This window comes from Argopecten irradians, chromosome 6, assembly GCF_041381155.1.
Source record: "Argopecten irradians isolate NY chromosome 6, Ai_NY, whole genome shotgun sequence".
NCBI classification, from domain to species: domain Eukaryota; kingdom Metazoa; phylum Mollusca; class Bivalvia; order Pectinida; family Pectinidae; genus Argopecten; species Argopecten irradians.
Window position 1 is genome coordinate 5,561,673 of NC_091139.1, and position 26,421 is coordinate 5,588,093.

At 34.3% G+C, this 26,421-nt stretch overlaps 2 protein-coding genes across 2 annotated transcripts in view; both read right to left on the bottom strand.

Annotated features, from left to right (window-relative positions):
- Positions 1-812: 812 nt before the first annotated feature.
- LOC138324783 (uncharacterized) lies at positions 813-3,810 on the bottom strand. Its single transcript, XM_069269926.1, has one exon. It carries the CDS (start codon positions 3,534-3,536, stop codon positions 1,995-1,997), a length of 1,542 nt encoding a protein of 513 aa, XP_069126027.1. The 5' UTR covers positions 3,537-3,810; the 3' UTR covers positions 813-1,994.
- Positions 3,811-14,009: 10,199 nt separating this feature from the next.
- Positions 14,010-26,421, bottom strand: part of LOC138326165 (receptor-type tyrosine-protein phosphatase F-like) — a 44,740-nt gene continuing 32,328 nt past the window's right edge. Inside the window, exons 17-29 of the mRNA XM_069272293.1 lie at positions 26,000-26,036; positions 25,156-25,253; positions 23,796-23,924; positions 23,112-23,257; positions 21,639-21,777; positions 20,712-20,825; positions 19,710-19,809; positions 18,821-18,894; positions 18,174-18,305; positions 17,787-17,909; positions 17,209-17,366; positions 16,431-16,566; positions 14,010-16,056 (exon numbers count right to left, since the gene is read on the bottom strand). Coding sequence (XP_069128394.1) covers positions 15,970-16,056; positions 16,431-16,566; positions 17,209-17,366; positions 17,787-17,909; positions 18,174-18,305; positions 18,821-18,894; positions 19,710-19,809; positions 20,712-20,825; positions 21,639-21,777; positions 23,112-23,257; positions 23,796-23,924; positions 25,156-25,253; positions 26,000-26,036 — 1,473 coding nt within the window. The 3' untranslated portion in view covers positions 14,010-15,969. The remainder of the gene's footprint in view (positions 16,057-16,430; positions 16,567-17,208; positions 17,367-17,786; positions 17,910-18,173; positions 18,306-18,820; positions 18,895-19,709; positions 19,810-20,711; positions 20,826-21,638; positions 21,778-23,111; positions 23,258-23,795; positions 23,925-25,155; positions 25,254-25,999; positions 26,037-26,421) is intronic.

Here is a 26,421-nt window from a genome sequence, read left to right on the forward strand (position 1 = left end):
ATGAATGACCTTGACTGAAATTTCTTGTTGGTGAAAAGTCCGTCAATTTGTCCAATGACAATTTCTAGTGTTTAAATTTACGTCTGGATAAAATAATTTTAAAAGAAATCATAAAGATTATCAAAAGTAGAGATTACAATAAGAATTGATACGTAATGCAATGAGTTTTCATATGCGACATAATTATAGTACACATGACCTATAGGAAATATGCAGACATTTGGATTGTTTACAAAGCCATGCACGATTGCGTTCATAATATATAGCAGGTACTTGCACTGTTTTTAGATTGTATTTGAAGAAATTGAGCGATTTATAACGTAAACTAATGTAACACTGTCGGAGTACTGTGCACTCACTGTATAAATGAAATTATCGTTATTGATGACACAATTGAAAGCATACCATCTTCTAAATTGAAGCGAATTATTTCACATAGTTTCCCCACCGTAGAACGAATATACGTACCCGGCCTATTATACCTTTCGGCTGGGTACGAAATGGTCCCTATATGTCTTAGTGGAGCACTGCCTCAGAAAGTCACTCGATTATACTTTTCTATTCTTTTTTGTAGGTTTCCAATTATTATATGTCTATACATGCATTTGTATGTTAGTTTACCGAAATAAACATAAAAACCATTCTAAATATCTACCATATCGCTCATAAGACATCAAGTTGTCGTATGATTTTCCTTCGAAAAGACATTCATATTCATATGTAAAAAATAATGTCTCTGTGAATTTGATATTTTATACGGTTCAGTTTTATTGCCTAGTAGGTCTGCGATATATAAAACAGGGACGACAAAATGCATAAAATTGTTTTAATAATGATTTGCATGATCATTACTTTGCTCCATTAGCAGTAATACACACAAATTGTAGCTCTAAAGACGAAACCATTATCTGTCTAAAAGTCTTTTGAACTACAATATTGCAGCTATCACCACCGTATCAACAACATTTAATGACAGAAGTTATGAAGGGTTGTACTTAAATTATATATATTATATATATAATTGTGATATTTTTACATGGATAATGATAATATTATAAATAATGCTAGCATTAATTACGGCTTTAATTAACAATAAAATGGCTAGGAATATATAATATAAACTTTATTTATTTTACATCGATTACGAAACAGGTTATACAACTTCTGTAAATCACTTCGATGGCCCGCATGTAAGCGCGCGAGGAATCTTAATGTGGGAGGAAACCCACGTTATCGGGCAGGTGACCCTAACCTTTTCACGTCCGTGCCGGGGATCGAACCCCGGCCGGCTAGGTGAAAGGCGAGTTGCTTTACCACTACACCACCCGATCATCCTGGGCAAGATGGCTGGGAATTAGGGAAACAGGATTCTATCCAGTATTAACAATGACAATATCATCATCAGTCAATCGAATTTCATATTATTCTTATCACATTTACTTATCCAGAAAACTAGTATTTCATTTCATGCATTTTACCAGATACTGATGGCATACTGGTATAGTATATATAGCACTATAGTGAGTTATATCAATGTGGACTGCATTTCACCAAACATAATCAACATACTTGTCTGTCATACATCATACAAGCTTCATACATTATACCATAACAATTAGCCCAAGATACTCTGGCCCTAACACTAGACATTATAACAGATAGATGTCTACACCAGACATCTATATAACTCTGGAGCCAGGGCCAGAGTATCTCAGACTATGTAATAATTTGCTATATATATATATATATATATATATATATATATATATATATATTCAAAACGAAATGGTTTATAATACCTCCCTATACAAATGTCTAGGTTTAAACCGGAAGGACTGATTCCATATATGTATTGTGTTTAACAATCAATTGGATGATAAAATGCCACATTTCTTTTTTATGTGTACTATGATAAATTGTTCAAAAATAGAAATATATTTGGAGTCACAATTGAAAACAATCACAAGAGTTTTTATATCATCTATTTGACATAATCATGACTCATTTTTCATTTTGTATTGTAGTCTTTTAATTATACCAAAGTCCATGTACCTACAGTTTTGGTCCATATATGGGCGCGCTTTCCATGAACACCATGTCCAAAGCAAACCATCGTTATCTAGTGCAAATACCTGAAGATATCTGTTGATGGTGTTTGGAGGCCATGACAAAGTGATAGCCTTAAGAAACTCTCCACTTCCACTTAGTATATGAAAATATTCTTCGCAACAAATGATTAAGTTCCCTGTAGTATCATACTGTATAGCGAACATGTTATTGCATGATCCAATACCCAGTTCCTTCCCTTGACCTTCAGGAATATTTCCATTGTTCTGGAATATTTTTTCTAGATTTGTGTTCATTACTATTACAGACCTGGAACTGATAGCTGCAACATTTCGTGTAACACAACACTCCGCTATTTTTCTTGGACGGGGCACTAAGGGATCTCCGCACTGCCTGGGTTGTGTGCTGATCAAGGCTCGGCCATCTTTAGTGTATTTGGTGATTTTACTCATCCCTCCCACTAAAACCTGGTCATCCATGGTAACACAGATACAGCGCGTGTCTCTGGTTCCTTCAATGGATGGCCGTGTTCTGAGCAGCGATTCTGGACTTTTCATGCTGACGTCCAGCTCATAGACAGCGTCCTTTGTACAGACCCACAAATTTTGTGTTTTTGAAGAAACACATGCGTCTTCTATAGGTAATTCCCAAGGAATAGTTTGTTGTACGACACCATTTACATTCAAAAGTTCAAGATTCTTTCTATAGCACACCCAAACCTCACTTGCAGAAGTTGTTGCAATTGCCTGGATATCTCCCTTGTTTTCATAACTTGACTGCTCTATAGCTTTAGGTAGAAGTTTGTACTGTCCATGTGGTCGATGTGCAGACGTTGTTAATGTACCGAAATACCGGTCCATGAAGCTGTGTGGGTTTGTGTTAGGGCTGAAGCTCGCTGTACCTAGAATTGGAATCAGGGGTACTTTCGCTTTCGCCCGAACCTCTTCCAGTGTGTCGTGGACTTGGAGATCAGATCCATCCCTGAGGACTGCCGCACATTCGGCATGAAAATCGTCATCGAAGTATTCTAACCTACTCTGGAGTTCCCGTCTAAAATTCGTCAGAGCCTTGATGTTTCCTTCCTCCATTTCCTTACAGGCCGACAATACCTCTTCTGTTTTCGTGTCAATTGCCTGTTTCAGTTTTATGCTCTGTGCTTTAACGTCACGGCAGAGACTGTCAAAACTGCTTGAATTCTTCTTCATTTCGATCTCAGTAAAATCGACATATTGTTTGATTTGAGCTCTGTTGTTTTTGTCGAGATGATTCTGAAGTTCCGTCTTCTTTGCCGGGATTACTTCACTTAACTCACACACGGTGTGGCTCTTGTGAATGCTGGATAGACACTTGACACATATAACGTCATCACACGTTTCACAATACAATATCAGTAACTGTCCCCTGTGATGGGCACATGTTCTTTGTCCCTTTTCCCGTACTACGATTTGACCAATTTGGATTGACGCCATTTTGTGTTCGTCTAGTTTCAATCGTAACACCTCGTCCACGCTGCCTTCTAAGCATCGGAACTCCTCGGATGTACTTAAGGTAGACTGGTTCTCGCCTCAGTTACCTCCCTTGCGTACGCTTCACTGAGGACCGGTAGCGAGTAGCCATCTTGAGTGAGAATTCCAACTCCAGAGTAGTGCGCATCATTTCTGCGCATGATATGTCATCATGGAGACGGCTACTTCCGTTAAGAAAAAATAACGTCATTAACGTCGTTCCTATGAACACACTAAACTCTGTTAACACGAAATGATTTCAAAACTTAAGATCTTATTTAATTTTGTTTATATACTGGTTGGCGACATATTATCGTGAAGAACATATTATCGTGATTTTGATTGGCGGGTTACACTGAATGCGATTTTAAAACGGTTTTGTGTTTAGAAAGATGACACCTACCAAAATTACCAACAATATTTTCAAATTTAGTAGAAAATTTAATTTTTAACATAAAAATACCAAATTTCAGTAAATCTTACCTCACAAGTACAACATAAGCCCAGGGGAATGCATGATATCGGCTTTATTCTAAGATAATAGTCCCGATTTATATATCGTCTGCTTCCTCTGATGACAGACAACAGCGTTCAAAAAACTAATGTTATAAGGGAGGTAATTCAATCTTAGAAAAGAACGCTTATCTGGGTCACTCAAGCGCTTTTGACCAGACGACAAAATACAAGGTAGTAAACAATGCCGATTTGATTTGCTATTTTATTGTTTAAAGAATTAATCACCATCAGAAATCATTCAAATATCTTTTATATTTATTCAGAATGCTAATAATTTATACAGACATGTGAGAAATATTTGTCATTTTGCCAGAAATAGATTGGTAAATGGCGACCTCTTCATTTCCCCTGTCAGCGTAATCTAACGATTTGACATGTTATAAACAATACACGTTTTCTCTCGTTTGAAACGCAGTTTTTACATCAATTATTTTTTTAAAAATAGTTCAAATGTTTTTTCTCACATAGCTAGCCATGTAAGATAGAGTTGTCCCATGAAAGACAGCTATGTAAGATAAAATCTATCTTACATAGCTGTGACGTCACAATTGCCGAACAATCAGATGACGTCATATCAGCCAAAGTTGACGTCATTTTTCTTCTATTTCGATTGATTTGCCGGATTTATTTACCATTTCATTTGTTTAATTTGCATTTCAAACCGTTTTACCTAAGATTTCTTGTTTATATTTATTAATATAAACCAAACTTCGATGAGCTCTTTCGAATGGCGTTCTTATTTTTAAAATCGTTAAAATAGATCAATTATTTAAGAATTTAAAATTTTGTCACAAAATGGCTGCCTCACCTTTCGTGCAAGTAACTCGACAAGCAATGTGAGAAAATAACTCTTTCATATGTAAATTATGTAGGATAGAACTATTCCACCCTCGGGTACAGAATTTTGGGTCAGAAACCTCGGCAAGCCTCGGTTCTGACCCAAAATTCTGTACCCTCGGGTTGAATAGTTCTATCCTACATCTGTACATATGAAAGAGTCATTTTATCTTTATGTTGATACCAAATTTAATTTATTCCATCACACGTAACTATTTTTAATATTTTTTTGAAAAAAATCACGATAATATGTTCAGTAAAATGACACGAAAACCTATTTGACCGACTTTTTTCAAAGGGCTGTATTTATTGTAAAATATCATATAAATTCACTTAAAGCTTATTTATTTAAAGTGTTGTGGACTAAAGCTTATTTACAACTCTAAAAATCTAAATTTAAATACAACGTTTAGAAAAAAATCGAGAAAAATCGCTATTTTTTCACGATAATATGTCGCCAGCCAGTACTGTTTAAATTTAATTATTAAATTCTTTACGTTAAGATCCGTCGCTTCGTGCGTAAAGGGGTTTCCCACGCCTAAAAAAATGTGATGCAGGCGAACCGGATATGTAGATTGACCAATCAAAAAAATCATCATGCGTTACCCGTAGACTGGTTCCCGCCTCAGTTACCTCCCTTGCGTACGCTTCACTGAGGACCGGTAGCGAGTAGCCATCTTGAGTGGGAATTCCAACTCCAGAGTAGTGCGCATCATTTCTGCGCATGATATGTCATCATGGAGACGGCTACTTCCGTTAAGAGAAAATAACGTCATTAACGTCGTTCCTATGAACACTCTAAACTCTGTTAGCACGAAATGATTTCAAAACTTAAGATCTTATTTACTTTTGTTTATATATCGTTCAAATAAATTATTTATTCTTTACGTTAAGATCCGTCGCTTCGTGCGTAAAGGGGTTTCCCACGCCTAAAAAAAGTGATGCCAGCGAACCGGATATGTAGATTGACCAATCAAAAAAATCATCATGGTTACCCGCTACCGGTCCCTAGTGAGCGGAGCGCAGCCTGGCGGAGAGTAGAGAACTAAGGGAAGGGAACCAGTCTAGGTTACCCGCTACCGGTCCCTAGTGAGCGGAGCGCAGCCTGGCGGAGAGTAGAGAACTAAGGGAAGGGAACCAGTCTATACTTAAGGATGTATTCTTCTGAGGTTTCAGTCCCGTTGAAGTCTCGTTTCGACAAAGATCAAAGAAGTTACGAGATTTTCAAATACAATTTATCAATATCTGTAGCAAGTTGCCAGTTGCAAATTTTGTCAAAAAATAACAGTTCTAACTTTAGCAGATTTTTTTATATGGGGATTTTAAGAAATGGCCCATTTGGCGGCCATTTTGGAATTGTGTCTTTTTTCGCTTCAAGTAGAGCCACAGTTTTACCATTTGTTACTGAAATTGTTTTTACTTAAATCATCACTGCACCAGCATTTTTAGCTGTATTGAGCTAATTTTTGCTGTAAATCTTTACTTGGTTCGTGATAATTAAAATATTGAGCATTAATGTATGAAATGATTCACTTTTTTACTTTATTTTTACATTTAATGGTAATTTGAGCACTTTTAATTTTTACTCTAAAATACTGAAAAATAACAAATATTCAAGTGGGGCAAAAAAGTAAGCACACGGACCCCCCATTTTTCTGCATGATTCTGAAAGAACAACCCTTTTCCTATTGATATGCAAAATATTAACAAAAGTTTAATACCAGAACTTTTTCTATAAAGGGTTAGATTTTGCAAAAATGGCTGAAAATGGTGCATTTTGTAGCTCAAAATTAAGGGGTAGGGGTAGCATATCTTGTTATTCTGAGAAAAAATATTAGTCTTTTTGATCAAAACTGGTATATTTTAAAAGAAGACTACTGGAAAATAAATTCTACAAACATAAATACATATCAAACACCTCATTAGGAAATTATGGTTTTAATATCTTGTGTATATGGTCAAAACGGCAAAATTCCCATAAAATCCAATATTTTGTCAACTAGGTATCTTTGAGTGACAGTAGCTCAAAACCGAGCACACGGACATATGTTTTTTCTTTCATTTTCTTTCATGGTATGACCTCTTCTTTCCAAAAATCTATATGAGAAAAAAAGTTTAATACAAGAAAATTTTGACTTCTCAGAGGAGTACATCCTTAAGGACGACCTAGTTTGATACCCGTACGATTTCTTATCAGTAGTAGGTGGGGTCTAGTCTTTGTTACCTGTTATAACACGTGTAGTACAGCCTACTATAGAATCTCAATGTGAATAAAAGATGCTCCATCGCCAGCAGAGCATAAACGATACTAATAACAGATGTTTAATTATGTACATATTTGTCTAATTAACACAAAAGTACGTATAAGATAATTTATTTTGCTTTTGGTGCATGCGCAGTCATTACTGTTACATGAAATAATAACAGAAATGAGAAACCAGCAGCTAAATTCAAAACACAATTTAATTATATATACAATATTATACAGAGATGGTTTACAATATCTAAAGTAATTGGTGGTGGTACAAGAGTAATACAATGATTTAAAGTGTTACTTATCGGTATAATCCTTGATCCACGAGGAAAATGAATGTCCACAGATGATTTGTAAAGTTCCAGGCAATATGAATAAATCCACACAAAGTGTTGTAATAATCCACAGATAAAGTCACAATAGCTCCCCCAATAGAATCTAATATGGCACTGTACAATTCTTGATATGTCTCATTACAGGTCTCATTACAGTTCTGATTAGCCTTGGACAGCTGGAGTATATATAGCTAAACCCTAATTCAAGAATATTGGAGAATCTTCTACTTCTGGAAATATCTAACTAAAAGCAGTAAACAAATAAACACACGTAACTTTCTGGAAATAGATCATTCTAGATCTCTACTTAAAATCAACATGTTTACAAACATATTTGTTTATACATGATTATATTCTAGAAAGTTCTATAACCTAGATTAATGATATGACCTTTATAGGATGTATTGATAAAAAAAGCTATAGGAGTTATCTCCCTTATCTCATAACTACATGTATTTAGTGTCATACATAACACACCCCTCCTTAAAGAAAAGAAAGTTTTCTTGAAAAGGAAACTTTCTTGACATATTAAGTCATATTTAAATCCTTGATAAAGCATCAGCTAGAATATTGTCTTTCCCTTTGATATGTTTGATGTCAAGATTGTACTCTTGCAAAGTCAAACTCCACCTGAGAATTCTTTGATTTTTGTTTTTCATTTTTCCAATGAATGTTAAAGGGTTGTGGTCGGTGAAGACCAACACAGGCACAACTGTAGTGCAGAGATACACATCAAATTGGTTCAAGGCCAAAATCAATGCTAAACATTCTTTCTCAATGGTGGAATAATTTCTCTGGTGTTTGTCAAATTTTTTCGAGAAGTAACAAATTGGATGGTCAATTTGTTCAGTACCTTCTTGCATCAAAACAGCACCAACACCTACATCACTGGCGTCAACAAACAGTTTAAACTGTTTATTAAAATCTGGAGCAGTCAGAACTGGTGAGTTTGATAGTATGGCTTTCAGTTTTTCAAAGGCAGACTTACATTCGTCTGACCAGACAAATTTGACATTTTTCTTTAACAAAGCAGTAAGTGGAGCTGCTATAACAGAGAAATTTTGACAAAATTTTCTGTAGTATCCAGCCATACCAAGAAATCTCATCAGCTCTCTCTTGCCTCCAGGAGTTGGAAAATCTATAATTGATTCTACTTTGGCCTGAACAGGTTTAACCTGCCCCTGTCCTACAACATGGCCTAAAAATTCAACAGTTGCATGACAAAATTCACATTTCAATAAGTTTACAGTCAATTTCATGGTAGTGAGTCTCTCGAAGAATTCGCGAATCCCGCGTAGATGGTCTTCCCACGTGTCGTGGTAGTTGATGACGTCATCAATGTATCCATCACAGCCTTCCAGGTCTGATATCACGCTGTTAAGAAGACGTTGAAATGTTGCCGGGGCATTCTTCATACCAAACGGCATAACTTTGTACTGGTACAAACCTTGTGAGGTTACAAATGCAGACACTTCTTTGGCTCTTTCTGTTAATGGCACCTGCCAATATCCTTTCAACAGGTCAAACTTGCTAACATACTTTTTGCCAACTTTGTCAATGCAAGAGTCAATCCTTGGAATTGGATAAGAGTCTGTTTTACTGACAGAGTTAACTTTTCTGAAGTCAGTACAGAACCGGTATGTCTTATCTGGCTTTGGCACCAGAACACATGGAGAGCTCCATTCACTTTTGCTTGGTTCAATAATATCATTGTCCAACATGTATTGAATTTCTTTCTTTAAGTGTTCTTCTTTCAAAGGATTGACACGGTAAGGATGTTGCTTGACAGGTGGCGCATCGCCTACATCCACGTCATGATAGATAGCATCTGTTTTACCTGGTGTATCCGGAAACAAATGTTTAAACTCAAGTATCAAATCTTTCAGTTCATTGCGTTCCTTTTCTGATAGATGACACAGTTTCTTGTCCAAGTTCGCGAGCACATCTGAGTTCCGTAACTTAACACCACAGTCTAAACCTACATCTTGTACACCACCATCTAAGTCTAATTTACAAATATCAGCTGTACTTTCACTTTGTGATGGTACAGAGGCCAAAGTAGCAATAGGTTGAGAGGTCTTGCTCTCTTCTCTATCTACATATTTCTTAAGCATATTAACATGACATAATTGAGTTTTCTTGCGCCTCCCTGGAGTTTGTACATTGTAGTTAACATCATCGACCTTTTTCTCAACAACATAAGGTCCAAAATATCTAGCTTGCAAAGGCTGACTCGGTATTGGTAATAGAGCCAAAATGTTGTCACCTGGATCAAAACTTCTTGTACGGGCATCTTTATCATACCATGCTTTCATTTTGGTTTGAGTAACGGCCAAATTTTCTTTTGCCAGTTCACATGCCCTTGTCAACCTTTGCTTAAAGTTAGACATATACTCTAAGAGATTCACTTTAGAATCTTCGTCCAAAATATTTTGTCTTTCAAAATTTTCAAAGAACCACGCACAGTATGTCCAAACACAAGTTCAAAGGGACTGAAACCAAGAGATTCTTGTACAGATTCTCTAACGCCAAACAACAACATGTGTATACCTTCGTCCCAATCTCTTTTGTTGTCAAAACAATAAGATCTCATCATATTCTTCAATGTCTGATGAAAACGTTCTAAAGCACCCTGAGACTCTGGATGATAAGCACTAGACTTATACTGCTTGATTTGGAGCTGGTACATGACTTGTTGAAAAATACCAGACATGAAATTCGAACCTTGGTCCGATTGGACAGCTTTTGGAAGACCAACCAATGTAAAGAATTTAACCAAAGCCTTGACTATGTTAGGGACCTTAATATTTCTGAGTGGAATGGCTTCAGGAAAGCGTGTGGAAGCACACATAATAGTTAAAAGATACTCATTCCCAGACTTAGTTTTGGGTAGAGGACCTACACAGTCTATAATGACTCTACTAAATGGTTCCTCAAATGCTGGAATGGGGTGCAAAGGTGCAACAGGGATTTTCTGATTAGGTTTCCCTACCACCTGACAAGTATGACAAGACCTACAAAAATCAGCCACATCCCGTTTCAACTTGGGCCAAAAGAAGTGATCTAAGATCCTGTTATAAGTCTTGGTCACACCTAGATGCCCTGCCATAGGTACGTCATGAGACAAACTTAGAATATCTTGCCTATACCTCGGTGGGACAACTATTTGATTGACAACCTTCCAGTCTTCCTCGGGAGACACATCAGGGGGGCGCCACTTGCGCATCAACACACCTGACTGACGGAAGTAACAAACCGGGACTTTCTCAGCCTCTTCCTCACTCAAAGCCCGATTACACAATAAGGAGATTTCAGGATCTTTCTCCTGTTCTACTATAAGCTCCTCTCTAGACAAAGATGATTTACTCATCATGTCAGACAAAGAAGTACCCTTGTTAGGAACAACTCTATCACTATCAAAGTCTACAGGATTGCTCAAAAGATCACACTTGCTCCCGATATCCTCTATATCATGAGCCAAGAAAGTGTCACCTAACCCTGGACTATAATGATCCTCAACTACTGCAACATCAGAAACCTTCTTACTCATTGAACGAGTTACACCACAAGAAGGGAAAATACCAGGAAATTCCTGTTGAATAGTCTCAGCATCATCTGTTTTATCAGGGATACTGGACACTAAGGGATCTACCCTAACTTTCTCTCCAGCCAAGTCATTGCCTAAAATGAGCGACACGCCCTCTATGGGAAGTTCCGGTCTAACACAAATGGTGACAGGCCCAGTAACCAAGTCTGACTTTAAATAAACAGAATGGAGAGGCACATTAACAAAACCTTAATCTACACCTTGAAGCAAAACACTACTACCACATGAGGTCTCCTCAGACAAAGGCACTACGCCATCTAATATCAAAGAATGAGAAGCCCCAGTATCTCGCAAAATCTTCACAGGTTTCAAGTTGGTAATATCACTAGTAAGTGAAACAAAACCTTCAGAAATGAAGGGAGAGTACTTCTCCAAGACACTATCAGACTCTGAGCTCTTAATCTCAACAGACACTTTAGAATCTTCCACAATATCACTAAGTTTCTGACTAGGCTTTGACATAGCTAACACAGAAGGAACTGACTGTTTACGCCTTTGCTCCTTACGCTGGAGAGAATAACATTCAGACATAATATGCCCTACTTTCTTGCAGTAATTACAAACAGGACCAGAAGGAGACCCCACACCTGCCCTATGATCTGTTTTAGAAGAATCAGACTTAGTCTTATCACCTACATTAGGTTTGTCGTTAGAAGGGCCACTAATGGTTGGGTTCCTAGGCTGACCAAATTTACTAGTACCTGTGGTACTGTTTTTGTCTTGAGAACTGTTTTTAACAAATGAGCCTTTGTGGGTGAGAGCATAATCATCAGCCATTGTAGCGGCTTCGCTAAGTGTTTCAACTTTCCTGTCATCTAAATGAGTTTTTATGTTTGTGTGGACACAACGTTTAAACTCCTCTATCAACAATAATTGCCTCAATTTACCGAAATCCTCATCAATTTCTTTAGAATCACACCACCTATTAAATAATTGCTCTTTTTCTCTGGCAAATTCTACATGAGTTTGTTCATCTCTCTTTCTCGAGTTTCGAAATTTCTGGCGGTAAGCCTCAGGAACTAACTCATAAGCTTTCAAAATAGCTTTCTTGACTACTTGGTAATTTGAAATGTCATCTACAGACAAAGAAGAATAAATGTCTCTAGCTTTACCAATCAAGACACTCTGAAGAAGCATTGTGAGCTTATCTTCAGGCCATTTCATACTGTCAGCTATTTTCTCAAAATGCAGAAAATACTTGTCAACTTCTTTCTCTTGAAAAGGAGGAACTAAACTAATGTTTCTACTGACATCAAAACCTCTGTTTCCTTGTAAACCCCTAAAAGTTGGATTACTTGAACTGTCTTGGGAAGCTAGCTCTAATTCTTTAATTCTAAGTTCTGTTTCAGCTTGAATTTTCTGCTTCTCTAGTTCTAACATATGATTTCTCTCGATCTCTTTTTCTTTTAATTCTCTTTCTTTGTCTTTTTCTTTTTCTCTTAACTCCATCTCTTTCATTTCCTTCTCTATTTCCATTTGTCTTAGTTTCATTTCATGTTCAAGTTCCATTTGTCTAATTTGAATTTCTGAACTGACTGTTTCCTCTATACTATCTAATGCACTAGAGTCAAATTTGCCATTGTCAACAAAATATCTTATAATTACATTCCTAATTTCAGCTTTCCTCAAATTAGTTTTGATAGTAAGGCCTAAATGTTTACCCAATAACAGTAAATCCTTCTTACTAATTGCAAAAGAACTTCCAGGGATGGCGCTTTAACAAACTGTTCTACCTGCATAGTAGTCATGTTTATCTAGCTGTTGGTTTCAAATGTAAACTCAAAGTTTGTACACAAATTTTGAAAATTTCTTAATTAATGCCTATAACATCATTTATAATATCTATGCCATCTACTTATTCTTCGTAACTTGCCACTTTCTCCAATACTGCTGAATATCAATGAATATCATAACCTCTCGACGTTTTTCCTCTGTAACACATCCAATTCCTGCTGCATTTAAAATTCTAGTATAGTGTAATGAACTGGAAGCATTCCACTACAAACCATTCCACGGTAATTCACCAGGTATCTGTTGTTGGGTATATACGGTGGGGACGACCACAGACTATAGTGATGCTTGTTTTTACTACAACTCAATCGGACTATAGCTGCATGTCCTTTCATTGTAATTTTCTTAACATGGACTTTTCCTTGGCATATCCTATAATGATTTTGTGGAACTTCACGCAATTTCTCTAAGGACCCGTTCAGTCAGAAAAATATTTTGGTCTGTTTTTGTTGTTGTTTCTATACTTGTAGGTAGGTGTTGAAGTTAAGAGATCTTTTCTGTTTTTTATTGTCGTTATGTTATGTTGTGAAAACTCCAGATTTCATGAGATAAAAAACCTGATGTTTCAACTCAAACTGATACTAGATTATTTGCATTTTTATAAAGTATGATAAGGTCACATCGTGTGTTCTGCATCGTAAAAGATGTCAACAAAAACGTGAAAAATTGTTTGAGTTGTATTTTCACGTTCTCGAGTAAAACTTCTAGTAATGTTAGTCACCTACATAATCAGATGAAAGAAGGAGTTTAATATGTTATATTATTGTTTTTAAGCTGTATACAATGTCAGTTAATTTGACTGTAGAACTAATCGCATGCAGTAGTAGTCAGTGTAATTAATGGCACGGTACGTCCTGAGTGGTTCAAGAGGATGAATTTAAACAGTAAAATTATGTAATGTATACAAACTACTAAATATCAAAGAAACACAATTTAACAAAGCATGACAATTTATTGACTCGTGCCCTATCCGGGCTTCGAACTAACGATCTGCGGCACCCAATCGCCTGCTTAACATATCTGCGCCTTCTACCACTGCGCCACATCCACACCCCAAGCTACTACAATGTATATATATTTATAATGATTCTCTAATGGACTAAATTATATTTTTCTTTGTTTTCAATATAGATTGCTGATTGAAATTTTCTCAAAATTACGTGACAGAATGTGAGATGACAAAGAAATGAATTAGTCTAGAAATTTTGAGTTTCATGTAGGAATTTCCGTTATATAAATCCATGTGCATATATATTCTTCATTTAATTAATTTTCAAGTCCGACATTCCACCTAGACGGAGTTCTCATATGGCACTACCTTACTGTAATATATAAACTCTAGTGTACACGTATTTGCATATTTTGTATGTGCATACCATATTGAAAAAGTTCTTAATTTATATGATAATAAACCAAATTTTACGGAAACAACAATAAATAAATTACTTTCATTTAAAAAAAAAATTTTTTTGCTTGTATCTACAAGGGAGCTAACTCTGTAATATGCAAAGACGCTTCATAATGTAAATGGCTATTGTTATTGTCAACAGAACAACATGTATAAAGAGGAAAATTGCTAGTGAATTGTTATTATGTATACTAAACGACAAAAATAAGATCAGACCAATTCACTATGAAGCAATCCTAATTCTTACAATTTTGACATATGTCTTTGTGTTAATTTATTATACACATGGACATAATTGCTTGAAAAAAAACAATGCCATTACATAACAAATAATGTAAAAAAAGATTAAACGACATACAGAACTAATGTACAATAGACATATACAACGATGAAATATCAATTAATGTAAATAGTATATATTTATCAATGGACCTTTGTTGAGGTACATATGGTGTTATACCGCCCTGGTAGAATTCGAGAGCGTAGTCCGAGGTCATTATATTAGATTCTACCAAAGCGGTATAAAACTATATGGACCAACTCGACTATTGTTTTTACATAATATATGTAGTTCACTCAATGTTTGGGTAATGACGTCACAGAAGAAATATTGACTCGATGTTTCTAAAACTGAAAGCACCGAGTCGATATGCGTACATATTGAACCCCAAGTGGCCAATCATTACCCAATTAAAATAAAGAAAAAACATGGCATATTTGATATATAAATGTACATTTGATGTTATCTGAAAATTATCCTTGCACTCTTCTATGAAATGTTTTGGTTCTAGAATATACCAAATAAATCGTGAAAAGAAATTTTGTAACATATTCAATAATTTTAACGCAATGCCAGTTATTGTGAAACTACAAGGAATGGAAGCAGCGACAAATATTTCATCACTGAATCGCCTTAACGTAATTTGCTACCAAGGCGAGGATCAGACATAATTTGTTACCTCTCACAAACACTTTGAACCCCTGATATTTGGAATGTGACCATGCCAGTATAATTCAATTTGGATTGTAACAAGAATTTTCATTGGCTTAAAAATTTACTTTATCAGCCCATAAAGGAAAAATGGCGTCGCCGTTTGTAACGTCGCTTCTGATTGGCTGATATTACGGTGTAATGATTTCATGGATAAAAGAGTCTCAAATGAATTCGGAATTTTTAATACTTTCCTTTAGTAAATTGAATTATAATGATCAAATTAAATATATTCTTTATGTTATGGAGATATAACACATTTTTTTATATACATTTTTTATCTCCATAACAAAAAATACATTCAAATTGATCCTTAAATAAAAACTAAACCTGTGTAATTGTATACAGTTAAACTTATTTCTACAAGTATTCCTTCGAGATCAAGGCCACTATAGACAAATTCTATAGTGCAATAAACACAATCTTGATAACCATTTGTAATGATGGTCACACAGTATGCGTTTTTACCAACTTGAGCCGTCTTTGATGGCAAAATATATCTCTTCTCTTATTTAAGTCCTATTTCATTTAGTTCAGTTAGCAATGCAACATTTGTGAGTTTAAGTCTTTATGATCTTACATGCTTTGTTACAGAAAGGACATAAATATCTTATATAATTTTATAATACTTTAAATGCATACTGCTTTAAACGTAGACTTAAGGAACTGAAATTCCTTGGTGTTCCATTGTCATTTTGGTATTTTGGTGGATATTCAGTTCTCGGTTACACATGATGTAACTTTCCTGAAATTGAAAAAAAAGGTATGTGAAAACATAACAAAGTGACAAAGGTACAATACCTAAACCTAAACGACATTTAATTTTTTAAATGAGAATGTTAAATTTTGTAGAATTGCAAAATTTATTACCTTGCCGTTTATACTACACTTAAATTATCATCATCTTCTGAACAATTTAAATCGAATAATTCAAATGTACATGACGGATCATCTTTGGTTCTCAACCGTCGGCCTAATTACCGAACGTCGGTTGTCTATCACTGTGTCAGATGGCAAAACAGCGAAATGAATCTTCATTGTTAAGATAGAGTACAAAGTGAATCTTAAATTTGTTTGGTATTGTAAGCTCATTAGAGCAGTAAAGTTGCACAAACTTACGTAACTATCGATGAAGGAAGGACGGCGGTACTGTAACTGTCTCACCACCTGGATCAGACTGGTTTGCTGATTCAGATTTAAGTTTTCTATAGCATTGGCCACCGTGCAGAATATACCACATTTTGAAGACCCGTTTCTGAAAAATATTTTTTTTTTTAAATTTTAACAATAATGATATTGACATATTTGATATCCAAAGACATAAGATTTTTTGTTATTGTCGTAGCTTAGTGAGGAAACCAAATCATTATTATCTTTTGTCTTTATCTTGCATCCGTCCACGATGTTTGTGACTTACATCGTAAACAAAAAAGGAAACAAAAACTAAGAAAATAATACAATGATAGCAAACAAGATTCTAAAATATCGATTGAATCTTTTTAATTTTTTTTTATATGAACAACCATTTTCACATAGTCGCGTGTTCTGTTGTCACTAATTTTTCTGCATATTTAATCTGTTATCGTTTGTTATCGTTATCAAGTGTGATCAGTCGCGTCGGCGAAATGGTTTAGATATATCTCATTCTACCACTAGCTCTCCACCACAGGGACTGTGCTCTCCACCATTGAGTCGATTTGGAAGAGCGTTCATGTGATCGTAGTTGCTAATTCGTGGCGGACGTCAGACAGTTGCATTCCGAGTAAGTACTTTCATCAATTTCCGAAATATAACTAAATGGTGAATTTCAAGTGGCGTCCATTATTATTTTAAAAGGTTCGAAGATAAAAAAAACCAAGCAATTATTTTTGTCATTGTTTGAAAGAGGAAATGATACCTGCAGACGACAGTTATTGGACCCGCGGAAGTGACGTTTCTCTGCCATTTCTGTACTGCGTTGACCGTTTGCGCAATGCAACCGTTGGGACATGTTTGTTTTCCATGTGGCCAATCACGCATTTGGAATATCTTCAGGTTTTGCAAGACGTCCTCCTCCTGAATAGTAGTAAAATCAATACTATGTGATGTATTATTCTTATACATGTTATATTGCATTCTTCTTAATATCTAGTGAGTTAGATAAAAAGACCTATACAAATAGCCAAAAGAAAAAGTTATTGAAATCAACCAAATCAATAAAGAGTTTGTATTTTGTTATTTATATACAAACCTACTGGTTAATAAATATCTTTAATTAACCAAAAATGTTAATAAGAAAAAGAATGGGATGTCGTTTATCAATTTGCCACTTTTTTAAAATGAAGTATATTTAAATATATACATTGTCAAAAGTAAATTAATGGGCCAAATGACTTTCTGGTTACCGATAGTATAGATATGGCACCCTTTACAGTTACAATTATTACTCAAAGACTCGAAACAACAACCGGACTTAGTCGGTATTGTCACACCTACAGTGTTAGATAGGCTGACTTCAGTTATGGCGACGGGACCTTCAGTATAAGGGCTACTGGAAGTTGTTTGCTCAGAAAATAGTCTTTGTATTTCTGAGTCCTGTGAAGGTGTGAAGTCAGGACCCTATTAGAATGTTACATTATATCACATTAATAATATCATAACTAAATATCATATTACAAATGTTTTAGGTCAAGATCAAAGAAATGTTGAGATAAGTAATAGATATCAATAATTGGTTTTGAAATGCATCTTATTATATTTTCAGAAAAAAAACCAATGACATATGCAAATAAATAGGCATAGCAAATATTGACAAATAAGGCGATACAATATAAGATTGATTTGTAGATACGCCTCTTATTCTGGAATATATAAAATACTAACATTGATGTCGTCATCGCTGTCCAGGATCACTATCGCTGTTGACCTGTAATCGTAGATCATCGCCCAGAAATCATCAACTGTGTCCGGGAGTGGCCACTGAGTAGCTAGGTATCCCTCACATGTCTGGACGCTCTGTAATACAAGGGAGATAAATCAATGACATTGATAGTCACGGGAGATAACTATATCTGTAATACAAGGGAGATTAATCAATGATATTGATAGGGGAGAAAAATTAATGGCATAGAGAGTTAGGGGAGATAAATCAATGGCATTGATACCCAAGGGAGATAATTAACTGGTTTTTAATTTACGTTGCAATTAAAGTACATTCTTCGACAGATTTTAGTTAAGGTAACCTGTTTTTATCAGACAAGATACCATAGGATTTTGCGAATGTTAATGTAACTTGCAGGTTGTCTTCTTCAAAAGGCACATACTGTATTGATTTTTCCATAAGCGGGATTTCTTTCGATAAACATTTATATAACACCCATCGTTTCAAAAACAAATGAAAAATCAGAAGTCTTTCTGGTACATCTAAACAAATATGTACACGTACGAGTGATTTTGACCCCCCCCCCCCCCAAAAAAAAAATAATAATAATAATAATTATAAAAATGAAAAGAAAAAAAAACTGCATTACCGGTAAAATCACCGAGTTAATATAGTCCGTCTTGTTTGGAGAGTGTGACAACAGAATAGGACGATGCTTGTTGCCTGCAAAACCAATATGGTTGAATCACAAATAAATTGTAAATATAATACATTTCGGAGAACAAATTCCCCCAAAGAAATCTTTCCAAATAATAAAAATTATATCAACTATTAAAACACAATTGTCGTTATGGGGAGGGCTTACTCGTTTACCCAAAGTCGGAGTAATATTAACACGAAATGAAACACAAGACAAATAAATTACAAATTGCTTAAAATAAATAAATGCCTTTTGTACCTTCTCATAAGTTCTTTCATAATTTGTTTACATGTTTAGTTGGCGCCTTTGTACCAAGGACGCAGCTTTAACTTTGATAGTAAAAGTCTGTGTATCGTACGATGCTTTGTACAAATTTAGCAAGTTTTGATACAGCAAATTATACATACTGTTAACTGCTTTATTTTTGCGAGGTATACAATTTCACGTAATTTCGAGAGAGAGCTCAAACGCATTATCAAATGCTTCACTTATAAAAAAACGTTTATATTAATGCACGAATGTCAGTAAGAATTTTCATCGTTTGTTTTCATTGATTATGTCCCGTTATACAAAATGCAAAGTGACGTATGTTACCCGGGTGGTTGGATTGACAGCTAGCGGTCCGTTAGTAGATAAGGTAATTACTTAGTTAGTTAGTTAGTAAGATGTACTTTCGAGGACATAATCTTGTATGAGCGTAAAGTATACCAACAGCGTTCAGATTCATGTTAACGCATGTGCATTCCTAATCTAATTGATTAGCAAAAGTTACCAAAGACATGAAGACCGGTCATATTGCTTCAGAAAGATTCAATGAAATCTTATATGACCTAATTACCTGGCAGTATTGCGGGGTCTCTGTTTTTTGTCTGGTTTTCTCTCGCCATACCATCCGATAGTTGGTCTCTTGGTATAGAAGGGCGATGTTTATCAAGCTTCTGTTAAATAATGAAATAAGCAATTTGTACTATATCTTACTGCTGTAACCAACTCCCGAAGTTATAATAATATTCTTTTCATTCCTATTTCATTCGCATCAGCTTTCTAAAATAACTTCTTTCATATGCAAATGAACAAAGGACTAGGTATGGTAAGGGTCTTCTGTTGCCCCCAAATCCGCTATTTTTCAAAGTCTGTTACTTTAAAATGTGAATCTTGCATTTCAAATATTAACTACATAACTGACATATTTGATAGTGCTATTAGTTAATATAGCAGGTGTAGTTGCCATGGCAACCATTTTTATTATTCATAAGTTATCTAAAATGTAAAATTATCATCAAAATTGGCCTTTTTTATGCAGGTTTTCATCTAGTTAACATAGAGCGCATTCTAGAACAAACTTAATATTACTCAAAATGATGTATTCTTCGAGTCTGCGAATTTCCTTAAAATATAAAGGTTTGTTCTAGGCTGTGCTCTATTGCTTTTAAAACAAAAACTATCAAAAAGTATGCAAAATTTTCAAATTCACATAATCTATGTAAAGTAACCATGGTTATATAGCAAAAACATACTTTCTGTCAACAAAAATATCTTTAAGTTTTTATCAGGGGCTTATATAATATTTCAAACGCAGCAACTTTATTTCTAAATACTTAATTTGAAATTTGGTAGATTTAGGGGCCAAAAAGAGCCATTACCATATCTAGTCCATTATGAAAATGGTTACAAATTGTGTGGTTTTTTATGTACTTTTATGTGTTTATTCTTGAGACAAATTTAAAACAATGTTATGTATAAAACAAACAGTATATTCAACGATCATTTTGACTGTCATTATATAATTTAATCATGAAATCTATCAAATGTATTGCTGTCAATGCTATCTCATACTGACACCATACTCCTGAAGGAGGCGCGGTGATTTAGCATCCATATTGCTCAGCCGTGGATCTGTAGTATTGGTGAGAAACAGCTCCACCAAGGCACGGTATATGAACTCGTATTGGTGCTATATCAAACAGAAGATATATTTACATGATGATACTGTTGACACAATTTCCAAAAATAAAATGATAACATGATATACCGTAGACGACCAAATAAGCTTCCCGTCCCTATAAGCTTCTCTCCCCCTTATTGAAGCCTCAATTTTATTGATCTCAAATTAAATGTAGACTGAAAATCCTAAAGTTTCTTTATTTGATTTAGTTTTGCAAATTGATTTATGGCTTACTTTGTGAATGAATGTCATGAAAGTCTAGTCCAAATTTTATTCTATTAAGTGTCCTCTTAATTTTTAAGCCCCAAGGGCGCTTATTGAGTCGAATAAGGTACTTAATATACATAGTGATGATGTAATTGAGTTTTAGAAACAAGAAAATCACCTTGAAGACGGTTTGTCGTACTTTGCAATGCGCTTTTTATGGTGGTAATTCAAGAAGCTAACGTCAAATGTTGTGATAAACGGTTTTAGTTTAAAATCTTTATTATAGGTAAAATGTCAACTTTTAGAATTATTCATATGAATTTGGTTACACAAAACACTATGATGAGGATGTCAACAGTAACAGGAATATACTACTGGTATACGTATGGGCATTTTTCACATTGTCCTCACGTCCATCTAAATTTTAACGTTGTGAAATGCTGTTAAATGCAGATCTGTTGCAACAAAAGTACGGCAAGTTAGCAATTGCTTATACAAATGTGTTTTGAAATTTATGCTCACTATGGAAGGTACATTAATTGATTAATAGCAAAACAATGCAATACAATACTATACATTGCTATGTAAAAGAAAATTATTGGGATGAAGTCTTACCTTTTTCTGAACCATATCCGCCCTGTCCTGCCTCATTTCGGCGACATACTCTTTGGGTTCGGGCACCTGACCGGATATTTTCCCATAATTGAACAGTGCATCTACCGCTATGAAGGTCCCTGTACGCCCAACACCGGCGCTTTCAACAGAGTCAGAAATGAGGGACAATTAACAAATTAGTGACAATAATTAAAACTGTCACTTTAAATCGAGTAGGAAAATATCCAAGGTAGATAGCTTTAAGAACACATCAGCACTTCATGTAGGGCAAGGAAAGCAACAGATGATCTGATGCTTTAAGAAAGATTTCTTGTCTATCGTATTATTACATACAAACAATATAATAAAAAAATCACATTTAATTTAATTCGAGTCAATTTTCAAGAAAATCGAACCACGATTTTTCAAGAGCATTTTGGCACCATAAAAACCTTTATCTGTTATTGATATGGACGTTGCCATAATATAGTTACCCCCCTTTATTCTTGTCTATCATACTTAAATAGTAGCTTTATGAATCTTACATTTCTGTTACACAAATAAGAATGCTGCCTTTGTATTGTATATCGAAGTATATACCACTTAATTAAAGGTTTTTATTGAGAATTAATATTTCAAGATCAGGATATTTCCCTATTAGGTTTCTGTATTCTAAATAGGAAATATTAAATCTTTATACTAACGTATTTGATAACATATAACACATTTCCTTATATAGAAATGTGGTAGACTCATGTTCTGGCATTCATAAAAATAATATGGTGATTCGTTATGGTCTGCCATTTCATAAACAAGAATGTGGAAGATTCATTATAGTCTGGTATTTCATAAACAAGAATGTGGAAGATTCATTATAGTCTGGTATTTCATAAACAAGAATGTGGAAGATTCATCATAGTCTGGTATTTCATAAACAAGAATGTGGGAAGATTCATTATAGTCTGGTATTTCATAAACAAGAATGTGGAAGATTCATTAAAGTCTGGTATTTCATAAACAAGAATGTGGAAGATTCATTATAGTCTGGTATTTCATAAACAAGAATGTGGAAGATTCATTATAGTCTGGTATTTCATAAACAAGAATGTGGAAGATTCATTATAGTCTGGTATTTCATAAACAAGAATGTGGAAGATTCATTATAGTCTGGTATTTCATAAACAAGAATGTGGAAGATTCATTATAGTCTGGTATTTCATAAACAAGAATGTGGAAGATTCATTATAGTCTGGTATTTCATAAAGAAGAATGTCGTAGATTCATTCTTAAATAAGAATGTAAGAATATCTAGGAATGTTCTAAGATTCTTAATTAAGAATGTGGTAGACCCGTTATAATCTAGTATTTCTTAAAGAATGTCAAAAATTCATTATGTTCTGTCAGTAATTTTACTGTGAATGATCCATAAGGTCAGGTTTAACATGAATTAGGACTATAGCGATTATGTTTCAGCACACGAGAAACAGACAATACCTGCAGTGGACAATCATTGGTCCAGATAGTTTGGATTCGGTTGACTGCACATGGAGCAGAAAAAGTACACATTGCATAACTTCAGGTGTTCCCTGGTCCGGCCACTTGGTGAAATGGAACTGGTTGACAACTCTTATCTCTTTCGTCTGAACGGATTAATACAAAATGTAATACAGTGATCCCTCGATGATACGGATATTTGCATCCCCAATCAAAATTTTCCGGATTGCGAGTTTTCCGGACTGACGAAATTAATTTCCTTTGTTAATAAATGGAATTAGTTTACTTTGTTAATAAATAAATCTGTTCCCCGACATTTCCATCCGGATTGTGAGGTTTCTGGACTATCGGCGTTCGGATTATCGAGGGTATTTCTGTATAACACATGTTATCTTGGTAGTTCAACGACAAATGAGTGATATTTATTTCTCGAAAAAGATTTATTGATCAAAATTTTGAGTGAATTTATTTCTCGAAAAAGATTTATTTGATCAAAAATTCTGTGAATACAAACATTTTATTTCTTTTCTGTAAACAAATACTTTTTGTAGCAACCTGATCAATTGTTAAGCGACTTTTATAATTAACTCATTGGATGCGCATAAATTAGTCCCACTCGACTTTTCATTATCAAACACCCTTCTGGAATTCTGCAGTTTTATATGGTTATAGCAAAAATCTTACTTTTTTGTTTTCAAGTCTGAGTTCCCGAACAGTATAGACACCATATGTTTTTGAGGATATCGAGGTTATGTTTATAGCACCAAACGTTGCCGTCGATCCATCTTTGGGCCAGTACTGGCTAACTTTAGGCTATAAATGTGGACAAAACATGACAGATGAAATATTTGTTAAATTGTTACAATATTAATAATGTAGGATGTAAGAATTTTCATAGAAGAAGAACAGTTCTCACAAGATAAAAGACATTATATGCGACATCTGACCTGTATTGATTAGCTTGAATAAAGTTTTTAGTTATGGAGAATTAATACAAAAAAAAAAAAAAAAAAAACCCAAAACCCAAAGATATAATACAAAAAAAAAACCCAACAACATAAACAACATAAAACAGAAAAAAAAACAAAGATACAATACACCCCCCCCCCCCAAAAAAAAAACCCCAAAGATATAAAGAAAACCAGAGTGTATTCTAAATAAATCTCAGAGCGCTGAGGAAATCTATTAAATTAATCATTATGATAAAACCTATTCAAGTCAATATCTAAATTTCTTGGGGGATTGATTTCTTTAAGATATCTATAACGTTGTATCAGCCAATCAGATGCGCCGTTACTAGTTGAAATGGTGACGTCATTTTTACGTGTAAGGATAATAAAATATTGAATATGCTCGTTACATGACGGATTGAATTATTTTTGAATATTTGGTAAATTGACAAAGAAAGTAATATGTGTGGTCATGGATGACATTGTATTTCAATCATGTTTTTTTATGACATATTACTAGTATGTGATAACTCATTCACATTCATCAACAGCAGGCGGTATTGCAAAACTTTTGAAAATATTGTGCAAAAAACACATAAGATTACATATTAACTCTTTATTACATTTTTATGTTTTGAAATTTCACAAAAAATCTGAGTGTATTCTTAATAAACCGTGAATCGGTTTATAATGAGAGTACATTAAGATATTTGTATTTTGCATTGTATATCCATAACAATATATTCAAATTAATCTTTATAAATTTATTTTTTTTACCTGTTATTCCAATTTTATTAATGGACTTTTTTCTCTTAGAAATTATTACGCTACCGTTTTAACCAATCAAAAGCTGATTTTAAAGTAATGAATACAATAAACATTAAGTTTTAAAACAAAAATTCAGCAGACCCGTATTCTGTACAATCTTTATGTTATAATAATAATTAAAAAAAAATTAAAGCTAAACCATTACACATTGCTTTGAAACAGTAACTAAAATATAATATGTTACATTTGCTGTATTTAAATTTTGTAATGATTAAGTAAATAAGGACAAAAATAATTGTATATAATCGTATAAACACTAGACAAACCTTTGCTAGCTCGACACAATTTGCTAGCATCACGATCTTTCCGGTCTGTAGTTGCCATACCATTGTCCAGAAATCTCCGCGAGTCGTCGGAAGGGGGCCTGCAATGTCAACATAAGATCACGTACATATGTCTTCTAATTTATGTCTCCGAAGCATGTTTTCATTTCATGTATGCTTAAATTACGGTTTTGTATCTAAGAGCGGAAACAAGAATATTGTTTATATGTGTATTGTTGCTTTAATTTATAGTCAGTATCTGTAATAGAAAGTCTTTTGAATTAATATTAAAAGACCGTTGGATATAAAACCGATCACAGCAATTACAACTGAGGAGCGAAGTGTTTTAAATTATAAATAAAGTAATTGTATTCTTCTTATATCAGGGAATGTCATTTTAGCAAACCTGAAATAAACTCGACCTACTGCATGGATAGTTCTTTTCCTGTATATATTTGATAAACCACTTTGCTAATGTTCCCCAAGGATGTTTCTGGCCAAAGGTTACAATCCATGTAGAACTCTATGACTAGTAGCGATTTAAAGGATTTACCTCTATTTCCATTATTGGGCCATGGGCAATTTTATAACCAGCAGCTTTCGGAAACCTGATATATGCGGGTTAAATTTACTGAAGGAAAAAAATAATAAGCTTATTGAATTGAATGTTTTATAAACTTCTAAATATTTTGTTTTGTGTAATGATGTTTAAGCGCAGCATTGGACGTATGAAAGAGATGAAGAGATTATCGCCAAAATACGTACGTAAGCAATATGTTCTGTTTTTTTTGTTATGCATTGTATATTTAGACGTAGGTGTCATTCAAGAATTTACTACAGTACTAACCTTGCGTCGCAACATATGCGTTTTTACCTTCTAGATTCTGAAAATAGGAAAGAGTAAAAGAGAAATTTACTTAATAATCAAGAGTAACAAAAATTCGGTTTATAAAGAAGAATGTATGAAATTGATTAAATGATGTACATGTACACTCTTGTAAAGACGGAAAAACGAGAAGGAGATCAAACGAACAGGTATTTTTAAACAGGGTCAAAAGAGATAGAAAATATAAAATTAAAAAAAATTGCTTTGAATCTACAAATAGGAGAAATCATGTTTAGAATGTCTAACATGTTAAAAAGTAAGGAAAATGTAAACCCAGGAAACAAGGAATTTGAAAGTGTGCAATGGGACGCAAAAATCTTTAATTTGACGACATTTATACCATATGTCTGGTACACTGTTATTCTAAAATTGAAAATGAGTCA